This window comes from Porites lutea, chromosome 7, assembly GCF_958299795.1.
Source record: "Porites lutea chromosome 7, jaPorLute2.1, whole genome shotgun sequence".
NCBI lineage: Eukaryota > Metazoa > Cnidaria > Anthozoa > Scleractinia > Poritidae > Porites > Porites lutea.
In genome coordinates, this window is record NC_133207.1 from 33,581,463 (window position 1) to 33,593,534 (window position 12,072).

Consider the following 12,072-nt stretch of genomic DNA (forward strand, 5'->3'; position numbering starts at 1 on the left):
TACCTTACTAAGTGCAGCATATTACACTTTGCATGGCGTTTAGTGGTCTGTTAATTCTTTTCTTTTGGCGCACATGAAAGAGAGAGACACTATGAAGTCAATTTGTTGTGTAAGTAGATATTTGGCTCTTTTAATATCCTCATTTTCTTGAATAATAACTCAGGGTTGACTGCTTCAGTTCTAAAGGTTTGACAAAAATACTTACGGTTGTGTTCCCTAATCGTTGTTGGCTTCCAACTTGGTAATATAACTGGTAGGCAGTAATGGAGCTATAATTAAACGCTGGTTTATTCCAGGAAACGTTAGCAACAAAGCTACCTCGTTCTGGCGAAGGGTAGAAGTTACAAGCTTTTAACTGGACCTTCGTTTCGTTTCGAGGCACAGCTGCGTAGAGGAAATAATGGAAATTACACTGGTGTTAGTAGTAGTAGTAGTAGTAGTAGTAGTAGTCGTAGTCGTAGTCGTAGTCGTAGTCGTAGTAGTAGTCGTAGTGGTGGTGGTAGTGGTAGTGGTAGTGGTAGTGGTAGTGGTAGTCGTAGTAGTAGTCGTAGTGGTAGTGGTAGTGGTAGTGGTAGTGGTAGTCGTAGTAGTAGTGGTAGTGGTAGTGGTAGTGGTAGTGGTAGTGGTAGTGGTAGTGGCAGTGGTAGTGGTAGTGGTAGTGGTAGTGGTAGTCGTAGTAGTAGTCGTAGTGGTAGTGGTAGTGGTAGTGGTAGTCGTAGTAGTAGTCGTAGTGGTAGTGGTAGTAGTAGTCGTAGTGGTAGTGGTAGTGGTAGTGGTAGTGGTAGTGGTAGTGGTAGTGGTAGTGGTAGTGGTAGTCGTAGTAGTAGTGGTAGTGGTAGTGGTAGTGGTAGTCGTAGTAGTAGTCGTAGTGGTAGTGGTAGTAGTAGTCGTAGTGGTAGTGGTAGTGGTAGTCGTAGTGGTAGTGGTAGTGGTAGTGGTAGTGGTAGTGGTAGTGGTAGTCGTCGTCGTAGTGGTAGTGGTAGTGGTAGTCGTAGTGGTAGTGGTAGTCGTAGTAGTAGTCGTAGTGGTAGTGGTAGTCGTAGTGGTAGTGGTAGTGGTAGTGGTAGTGGTAGTGGTAGTCGTCGTCGTAGTGGTAGTGGTAGTGGTAGTCGTAGTAGTAGTCGTAGTGGTAGTGGTAGTAGTAGTCGTAGTGGTAGTGGTAGTGGTAGTGGTAGTGGTAGTGGTAGTGGTAGTGGTAGTGGTAGTCGTAGTAGTAGTGGTAGTGGTAGTGGTAGTGGTAGTGGTAGTGGTAGTGGTAGTGGTAGTCGTAGTAGTAGTCGTAGTGGTAGTGGTAGTAGTAGTCGTAGTTGTGGTGGTAGTGGTAGTCGTAGTGGTAGTGGTAGTGGTAGTGGTAGTGGTAGTGGTAGTGGTAGTGGTAGTAGTAGTCGTAGTGGTAGTGGTAGTGGTAGTCGTAGTGGTAGTGGTAGTGGTAGTGGTAGTGGTAGTGGTAGTCGTCGTCGTCGTCGTGGTGGTGGTGGTGGTGGTGGTGGAGGTGGTGGTAATAACTTGTTTATTTGCATGTCCGCATCATTATACAGTATTGCAAAAGCATACCTATTACACTCAAAATACAAACAACACTAATAATAAACTAAAAAAAATAGGTACATTACTAACAGTGGATCACGTTCATACAGAAGGAAATAAACTTCATAACTAACTTGTTTACATGATATTCCTTCGAATTCATTAATGAATTGCACATATTTATCTATTAGGGTCCTTTAAGTGAAAACAGGGTTTGCAGTGCGATTTTCAGGCAAAAAGCCTATTTGGGAATTATGGAATGTCTTATTTTCCTCAAAATACAAGTGACGTCTTTAAAATAGAGCAGAACAGTTTTCCAAGGCAACTAGAAACACATATGCCCCTGTAATTTGTTGGGTCACTCTTGTCACCAGACTTGTAAATTGGGGTTATAAGGCCTTGACACCAAACATCTGACATTTTTCCGGATTGTAAAATGAGGTTAAAAAGTTTGACATAGACAGGCATAAGTGGTTCAAGGCTTGCTTTGATCATTTCCTTTCGTATTTTGTCAACGAATGGTGATTTCTTATTTTTCAATTGCTTCGCCGCTTGACGTATTTCCCTCTCAGTCATCTCATAATCGAGATGAGTAAACTGTTCCTTTTCGTGTTCTAAAGAATTTAGTTCCCCATGGATTTCATGTTCATGCGTGAAATTCATCGGGTCAATAGAATGCAGAGATTTGAAATGGTGAAGCCATGATTCTTCAGAGATTGGGGCAGGAACATTTTCGTTGAGAGTGTCGCTCATCTAATTTAAACAATTCCAAAATGACGCCTTGTCAGGATTTAAAGCTAGTTCGTCGAGTTGCAATGTATTTTCTTTGTGAAATCCTCTCTTCTTGCTTTCTAGGAGCTTTTTGTAATCATTCAAGGTTTTGTGATATCCCAGTTTCCGCAATTCGGAGTTGAGGGGGTCACGGTGCTTTTCATTTGAGAGTTTTCGTAATTCATGCCCTTTCAAGCGACATTCACAGTCGAACCATTTCTTGTTGGATGTTTTCTTAATACGCTTATAAGTTTTCTTAGCTTTAATTTTTAGGCGTAGCTTGGAGGTCTCAGATAGAATTTTCATAACGTTTTCTAAGGAGATATTCACATCTTCGGTGCTTCTAGCCATATATACTGTCTAATTAGAATTTGGATTGGTTCCGTGCGTAGTGCGTTTTTAAATTTTAAATGTGAGTCAGTTCCCCAGCAAAATTGCCGTGGTAATTTTGATAATCTATTGCTACCATTTGGAGTGTGCATTTCGCCTCCAATTAGCCTAGCTGGTGTTAAGATTGAGCCATGGCACGAGGGCACTATGATCCGATAAATACGATGGCTGTTTAACAACAAAATTTGCAACGTTAAGAAATGTGCACTGATCACATATTAGATAATCAATTACCCTCGTCCCGTTTTTCCATGAAAAGTGGGTCTGCCTAGGGTATCTCCATAAGTAGTCGTAGTAGTAACAATAATGATAATGGTGATAACAATGACGATTGACGATGATGATATACTTCATTGAAAATATTGCGCCGTTTCTGATTGCCTACAACACTACGTCTACTTCTTAATAATCAACTAGCGCTTACCATAATTATTTGGAAGATGTGGGTAACATACCATCGATTGAATTGTATATTTGACTGGAAACGAGGCTGCTTGGGCAATAGTGAACAAAAAAATTTAACTGAAATAGCTGATTTTTTTACTACAACTGAACGAAAGAAATGCAAGAATATGCAAAACATATTGCTCGACGGATGTTGTCTACTCTTTGAGGAGTATCTGCGAGACAAAAGATCTGTTTATATCCTGAAACCGAATCGTGCCGAGAAATAGACCAAAGTTTTGAAAAAGGTCTACGAGGAGGTAAGCATGTCAAGAACTTAGAAATATTTTGAATGAATATTCAAACAATTATTGAATTTGTATGACGTGAAAAATTATGCTGATCTTGGAGGCTATTTACTAACATAAACGATTGATCATCTGTGACAAAAGAACGGATCGAAACGCACGATGACAATTAATTTAAGAGTCTTCATAGTCAATAACACCACGGGTTAATTGACAGACGTCCAATAACATCGCGAGTTAATTTACCAATCAGGTCGATAAAAAGAGTTTAATATCATCAACTGAAGTGCCGTACAGCTCAATTTGACTCTGAAGATGACTAGAACTGAACAGGTTGTCAAAACGACAGTCACTGCCAACAACAGTCTTGTTCGGGATCCACCTACTTATTGAATTATTGTTTTACTGACTACATGCACCCACTTTTAGTTTCTTAGTACTTGAAAATAAATGAGCTCACCAGGCGTAGCAAAATTGATGAATCTCCTTTTCGATGATGGAAGGCTGTCAGCAAAGCGTGGTATGACCTGTTGAACAATTTAATTATGTTTTAAAAAAATCAATAAAAATCCTAAGCCTTCCCATCTAAGCAGTTATCAACACGCTGCACTTATAACTTAAATCTCTTACTTCAATTTTGTAAGTTGTTCCAGGTCGTAGGTTCTTTATTAACAAGGTAGGATCCGCCTGCAATATAATAGTCGGCGTTAAAGGGGTATTCTGGTTATTTTTTGGTGGTAAGGGGCGGGGGGGATGAAGATTATTTGAGAAGGAAATAAATTAACTAAAGTAACTGAAAAAGGTATATGATGCAAGTAATTTTTTATTTCAGTTAATTTCTGTTTTTTCTTTGTTTCAACATATTCACATAAACATATTCACATAAACCAGTTGGTGCTGGACTATCTGGGTTTATTGTTCACTTCATATTTCAATTTTTAACAACCCCTAAAATCTATTTGTTTTTGTAATTTTCTAAGAGTTTAAGCATCTTAACCCCCCCCCCCCCCCCCAATTTCTATATATAAAAAAATATTAGAAGAATGATCTAAAAAAAAATCTCAAAAAAATCATTGAACCAAGGTCCACAACTTAATGGAGTGGTTTCTTAATTGCATGAAATATTAGCTGGATGTTAGAAAAAGGGCGGAAATAAAATGAAAAACAATGCTTTTAACTAGAATGTCCCGTTAAATGATTTATCTGTCAACATAATTTGCAATCAATCAAATACATAATTTGAAACTCTTTGACTCAAATATCAAGAGAACACATGAATCATTAGCTTTTCCTTTTTTTGTGCATCTGGCTAACCTTTTTGTAATACGGCAGCTCCCCCATACATACAGTTGAACCTCTCCACAACGGCCAACTTGGGGACAGAAGAAAGTGACCATTGTAGAGAGAGAAAACAAAAGTCAATGTATGGACTGTCCGCTAAAAAAGTGGCCGTTGCGGGGAGAAGTGGCTGACTGTATACAGGTCTTTTTTCGGGAACGTTGTGTTTCTTACATTCTTGATGAAAAAAGTATTCGGAAATTTGAAGATGAACATTTAATAATAATGCAACAGTATACTTACTTACTACTTAAAATATGGAATAGATAGATAATAATTTTCTGCAGAATTTTGCTTTATGTGAATGGACATGATTTCTCTAACTCAAATGACCACCTTTTTTGCACTTATCTTGGGGGAGTTAATTTGCACCATGCAAGATCGTTTAATTACAGTGTGCACTGCCAAAGTGAAGACATAGTGGTTATGAGTTGACAAAATCAAATCATCACCGGTTGCAGTGATCAATTTGTCAACGCTTACCGGACGGTGGAAACTTATAGGTTTGCTTCCTTTCCAATTCCAAACAAAGTACCCTGTCACGTTCTTGTAAGGGTATACTGGTGGATCCCAGGCGATATTCACTTGGAAGCTATAATCATCTTGGGTTGTTAACCGAGAGGGTCTGATATTGTGCACTACCCTGTCTTCTATGGGTGCTTCTGGTGGATCAACTAAACATATAACATAATGACCAGGAATTACTTGACGTATTTCATCAAAAGAAACGGATGATTAAATTATTATATAACAATAATGTTTTCACGTTACTGTTATGTTAATTATCTAATGTATCAGGTCAATAAGGGAGATTACCACATGGGAGATATACTAAAACAGAAACCCATAACCTAATAGGCTCCTAACTGAAAGTTGAATACTAGCCCTTTAATTTGTCAGAGCATGACGTAGTGGTAGCGCTCAAAATATGAGCGTCTCTACATATATCTTCCTACGGTGTTCAATCTATCTTATTAACCTAAATCTAATTGTAATCGTCCGACACGAGGTTCGCTTAATCCTCTTGCTTCAATAGCGCTAGCCACGCACCAGTTTATTCACGGCATTTTTGCCGTAAACAGATACCCCTCCACATCCAAAGGACTACTTTTAATCATATTTGCATTGGAAAAGGCGCGTTATATCATTATTAGTATTATTATTATTATTAAGAGTCAGAGCTTTTTTAAAAACGATTTTCTTCATTAAGCTTAGTTTTTTTATAGTTGTAGTGTGAACGCAATGCCAAAAAGGATATCAGAACTTTATACCAGTATATAATTAAAAGAAAAGTCAAGAGTAAATGTACGGAACTACGGACGGACTCACTGTGAGATAAATCATAGTTGCTCGACCCTCGCAATGAAGGACTACTATACTCTTGCTGCTTGAAAAAAGGTCATATTTTCTCGACTTCAAAAACAAGCGTCATTTCAGGTATGTCAGCTAAAAATCGTAATCTACGTTAAATCTACATGCTAATGACTGCCTATAAAGCAATGGTAAACTATTGTAAAACTTACATTCGTAGCATTCACTTTTGGGAAAATTTGTTATATTTTGACAGCCTGTAAAAAGATGAACAAAGGTATAAAACTTTAGTCTACAACGATTTATCCTTACCCTCCCACCATTTTATCAGCTGTAGGTTTCATCGTTGGGTAAGAATAGGAGTACACTTTGACTACTAAAATATGACACAGGTATTGAGTGTACAGTAAAGTCATTGAAACGATTCCGTTTTAGTTTTTTAAAGGACTGTCGGTTATTTACTTAGGACTTTTCAAACAGGTTTATTTTTCACCTTTATAAAAATGCATAAAAGCTCAAAAAATCGTATGCTTTAATTTCATTTCAATGTTTTTCATGTGCATGGTCATCACCAACGCCCTAACAATTTACCTGGATAGGTGTATATTAATGTTGCCTTATCACTCGCACTACAGCCAATCATCGAACGAACCTAAAAAAGCAAATGTATGTTAAACTCATCATTTTTAAGTATTTTTTTTCGCGTCGGCGAATTTAGCCCATTAAAGGAGTGGTGTCACAAAATTTATCAAAATTCAAACAGTGTAGTGGGAAGTGTCACCAAATTGAGTGGAAATCTAAATTAACTGCTCAAAAGGTTAAAAGAAGGTATAATTAAGACAGCAAATACAAAAGGAGACGCGGATGAACAATCTCGAAGCGATGAGATTTAAACGGATGCCAATTTTGTTTTTGTGTTTTTAATTAGTCAGCCTAACAGTTTCTAAAACTTTATTTTTGTTGCTTTTAACATTTGATATTACACATTTGTCTGACACGAAGCTGTCATTAGGTATTTACAAGTAGTTTCTGAACCTTTTACAGAAATTCAGCTCAAGGAGTACGAAGAAGAATCTCTCTAAGTTAATGCTAGATGGCTCCCATAAATAGCGATGTTTAAAAAGAAAGATGTGTTCACATGGAGGCCATGATATTTGTTACGTAGATATATAAAGCCGACTAGTGTTTCTGCATTGCTGTGCGATCCACGCACGCTCCACGCGCGATGCGAATTTCGGCAACATTATAAACCTTCGTTACGCAAGGGGCCTTACGGCCCTTGCTACGCAAGGAAGTTAACATCTATTTACTCACCTCAACAAGATGGTGATTACATCTTTTCGCTTTAGAGTACACATTTCTTGAAAAAATATTATCCGGCTGCAAACACGGAGAAATGAGTTATCTTTCTGACATTTGGGGGTGTAAATGTGCCCCGCATCTGAGCAACTCCTTATTAAAGCAAGGGAATGGCGGACGTACTTTTCAAAGCTTTTTTCTTTTTCATTTTACGTAAACAATTAGTATTTATTCTATGCTAGATACGGACATTCTTCGTTCTTTACTAGTCGTAAACATGCCCGACAAGAAATCCAAGTTACACTAATAATTAATTAAGTAATTTTTATCTATCTTAGCGTGAAGGATTACTTTTTATTAAAAAAAATGATAATATTCTATTATTTTGTTTGTAATTGTATTTTGGGGGTCATCCACTAGATTAGCCTTTGCTTTTTGGATGATCCCAACTCGCTCCTTATCTAGTCACTACAATTTTTAATCTTTACTTACGTAATTGTATTTATTGGTTTGGAATCTTTTTCTTCATCTATCTGAATCACATTTAAATGGAGCTGAGTGAAAAAATCTTCTTGGTCGTCTTGTCTTGCTATAATTATCATTTGTTTACATAGTGTATGACTCTGTGGTAACAATTTAGATCTTAGAGAGTTTTTCATGAAGAGTTAATTAACCTTCAACACTACATTTTCCTCCCCAAATGGAGTCGAAGTCATTTTGGAAGGTAAAAGGGGCATTGTGGAGAAAAATAAGTCAAATGCGGGGGCAAAACCTTTTACAGGTAATTTATATCATTTGTGGAAATGGAGCAACGTCAAGGTTTGTATGAACCTTCAAACTTCACGTTTTCAACACGCTTGACCAATGCTAAAAATTTGAAAGAGAGAGAAACGAAAAACAACTATAACTTAATTTTGAGTACACATACTGCCGTATCAATCTATTGAAAAAATATAAATCTATAATTTTCAAAATTCAAAACGTTTCAACTTAAGAAAAATAATGAGGTGATGGGAATTACTTACCCCAGAAGTTTCCCAATTTTCTGTTAAGAAGTCTCTATTGTTACACTTGCGAGGATCCAGTTCCCACATCATGGCATAATTTGTAATGAGATGCTTATTATCTATAACACATTATTTTGACGGATTGATTCTATTAATTGACACCTTTTTCGTACTTAGCTAGCTGTCACACTTATTAAGTCCCGCTCAGTTTTAGAACTATCATAGGAAAAAAAACTTAAAAGAAATAGAATATTTTCATTTTTAAGCGCTGATTATTATTATTAAAACTAGTCCTTATTTAGTACTTAGTTAGTTCTTATTGATATGGGTATTAGAATGTTATTTATCTTTCCATTTTAACCGATGTTAAAGGACAGAAAAACAGGCTAGTAGATAAATAAATTAAACCCCGTAAATGTGAAGCTTGGGTATCTAAGCTTCCTTGCGCTAGATATAATTTCTCTCTCTCTTTTAGCTCGATATACCGAACCCGCAGCACAAAAAAATGAGCGGGTTATTCAAGAATTAACTTGATGAGTAAAACGTCATGTTACGGGCCAGGTATTTGTGGGAGCACAATTTCATTCGCTTGCTTAACGTTTCAAGTGATAAGCACCCCCTTTCGATGGATGTGTCTTATTTTCTTATTTTGCGTCGATATTCATTCGAATTCCACCAAAATCTAAATTAAAAAACAAACTGGATTTAATCAAATAGTCAAATAGATAAATATTATTAGTAAAATCCAACTAGTGGTCTCTTATCAATTTTGCGTTTTGACTGGTTGAGCTACTACTAGGCTATATGTTATAGCCTACTAGTAGCGAAAAGCGCGCGCTTTTTGGCGGCAAAAAAGGATTACTAACATTTTTTTATTCTCGATATTTTTGACCAACTAGTTGGATTTTACTAAAACAATTATTCCTCGAGCCCGAATGGACTTGAGTCAATAGCCCATTCGGCCTTCGGCCTCGTGGGCTATTGACTCAGAGCCCATTCGGGCTCGAGGAATAATTGTTAAATAGATTGCGTTTATTTGACGTAAAACGCGGTGATGTAGATCAAGGTAAATTAGACAAATCAAATAGATGAGCATCAACCACATAAACTGCACGACAGTCAAACAGTCGTTCGCCATAAGCGACAGAAATGCCCTTGCTCATCATCAGCGTCTCTACTGCTCAGAGCATCAGATTAGAGTGCGGGGGGTTCTGAGTTCGAATTCAGAATAATGTTTTTTGGGGGGTTCTGCCTGGTGTTTGATTCTCATCTACGTGATATTTTAGTCTTAATAACATAAAACACTAAAAAGAAAATCCTTTTCTTGATTTTTAATTGAAGCGAAAAAAAAATGGTACAAGTCTACACGTTACGATGAAGAATCTCGTGAGGGAAAAAAAGTGTTCTTATACCAGTCAACAAGTTGTTGTTCTTAGCCTACTCAACAAGTTTTATAGGAAGGAGGCTCCGCCCCAGGGTCCAAACCCTCACCCTTTTATAATATAATGTTTGACAGAAAGGATACCCCTTTTGTATACCTTCCATTGGAAAATAGTACCTCTTTAACATACCTAATTAACAGAATAAATCGCTACAAAGGGAAGATTTCTTTTCATTTTAACGGCTTGGAAACTAAAATTTGATAGCATTTTGTTTTGAATAAGGGTATGGGCATGATTTTCAGTTGAACATGCCTACCGAGCGTAAAAATCGCATCCAGTCTGAGGATTAATGAGAGAGGGAAAATTTTATATATTTAGGCATGACAAAATTCAAGGGAACATTGTTACTTAGAAATAACATCTCATAGGCATGGAAAAAATGGGTTCATGCCCTCGCAGCCCAAAATCGACCCTGCTAAACTTAGGTCCCAGATCTCTCTCCGGGTTAATAATTCATTCCCAGTTTTAGCTCCTCTGGTTTGGCATGCCGGGCATGCCGATGGTGAAGCCAGTTGGTTTGGCATGCCCGGCATGCCAGGCAAGAAATTGGCATGCCCAGCGAGACTGATTTTGATGTTCGCTTCAGCATCATATCCTGAGAATCACATATAATCGCCAAATATATCTTAGGGAGCTTGAAGTTACAGGTTTCATGCCTGACAATAAATGCAGATTATAACAAAAAAAGTCATGTTTGTCACAATGTGTGTCACGGGATCGACTGGCAAAACTGAAGACAGAAGCCTGGATTTATAAATAAAAAGCACAACAAAACAACATTATTCATACATAAAATAGAATACTTAACTTGCGATCAAAGATTAATCCTTTTATTTCAAACCGATACTGACATTTCTGGGTCCACATTTAAATTTGATCGCGGAAAAGCGTCTTAAACAATAAGATAACAAATCTTCTCAGTATAAACTTATCCATGCTTAAGTTTTATCGTGTCGGAATGTTTCCCGGTCAACAGCATTAAAAGACTGGTGAAAATGAAGCTTACCAGGTCGTTCAAGTCAGTACGAGAGTACGACGTTAATACTGCAAAGACGTTCTGATTTGGTGAATTTGGACTGCCTTCTCTGAGAGAGTTTGCTTAGTTTTTCAGTGCGCTCCTTGTCGGCTATGCGAATCTCGCAAACTGTTTTACTCCTTGCTGACGATAGTCCTTTGAGCAACGTCATCTGCGTCATCCGAAGATACCCCGAGCACGCACGAAATCGGCCGAATCTCCGCAGAAGTGTTTTCGCGGATGACGAGGAATCTAGTTTGTTGTAGCGTGGCAGTTGTGGCGTCACGATGTCGTCATGTCTCTTCGCACTTGTTTGTCTTTTTTTTCTGCGGTGCATGGTTGAGATGTTGGTGAATGCTGGACAAGAAATGGATTCTGCGAGAGACTGTAAGTACAAATTTAGTATTAATTTGGTAAAGAAAAAGCCTGAATATCGAACAAATCCCGTGAATTATCCTTTTGGCATTCAGTTTATCTTGCTGTTGAGCATGCCTAAGAACTCCGGCATAAGTGGTTGTCAACTTGTTCACTTCGGATTGTTTCTGTTTGTATGTCTTGTAATCTTCTTCTGCTGCTAAGAAGACTAGAAAAACTTCAAAAATAAGAAACCAAAGCTAAAAAAAGTCAGTTCTAATTTTATAGCTCGAGTATAATTATTTTTGGCACCTACGGTCATATTTTTCCACTGTACTGGTAAAGTTACTTATTTTTGCTGCATAGTTTGACTGTTGTTTGAAAGACAATCAAACGGATATTACAATCACTTTTGGAGACAAAATAAAATATCTGTAAATCAAATGCCAAAATCAGATTTGGATTTCGCTTTAAAAAAATGAACATGCTGCGCGTGTCAATGCAAAGTTGTAAACAACTCAATATAAGCAGTCTGTGAATGTGCGTTTAGGTCCACAAAACTAATTTTTCTTTTCGACATCTCATCCAAGCAAAGACTTAGGCTTACATTGCTTGTCTACGAGTGTACTACAAAATGCTTTGCTACAGTAAGCCTCTGAGAGGCGATTCTGGTAAATTTATGGACGCTAAAATGCAAATAATTCCAAGCTTAAACAACCTGGCTGGGTCCGACTTTTGAATTACAAAATGTTCAGGTTTGCCGGCTCTACTTTAAATGAACATGGTTTTTGAAATGATTTTGTAATATTTTAACCCGAAAATTATGATTGGGTTATAAAGCTTTTAAAACGGACGAAAACTAAGCTAATAAACATGTTCAATGTAAAAAACTAAGATTTAGTCGCTTTTTCAACTTTGCTTTGTGG

At 37.4% G+C, this 12,072-nt stretch overlaps 1 protein-coding gene across 1 annotated transcript in view; it reads right to left on the reverse strand.

The window, feature by feature from the left end:
• Window positions 1-12,072, reverse strand: part of LOC140944897 (uncharacterized) — a 34,254-nt gene that overhangs the window by 19,742 nt on the left and 2,440 nt on the right. Inside the window, exons 2-9 of the mRNA XM_073394000.1 lie at window positions 8,354-8,454; window positions 7,344-7,409; window positions 6,621-6,681; window positions 6,242-6,286; window positions 5,202-5,392; window positions 4,011-4,067; window positions 3,841-3,907; window positions 206-384 (exon numbers count right to left, since the gene is read on the reverse strand). Coding sequence (XP_073250101.1) covers window positions 206-384; window positions 3,841-3,907; window positions 4,011-4,067; window positions 5,202-5,392; window positions 6,242-6,286; window positions 6,621-6,681; window positions 7,344-7,409; window positions 8,354-8,425 — 738 coding nt within the window. The 5' untranslated portion in view covers window positions 8,426-8,454. The remainder of the gene's footprint in view (window positions 1-205; window positions 385-3,840; window positions 3,908-4,010; window positions 4,068-5,201; window positions 5,393-6,241; window positions 6,287-6,620; window positions 6,682-7,343; window positions 7,410-8,353; window positions 8,455-12,072) is intronic.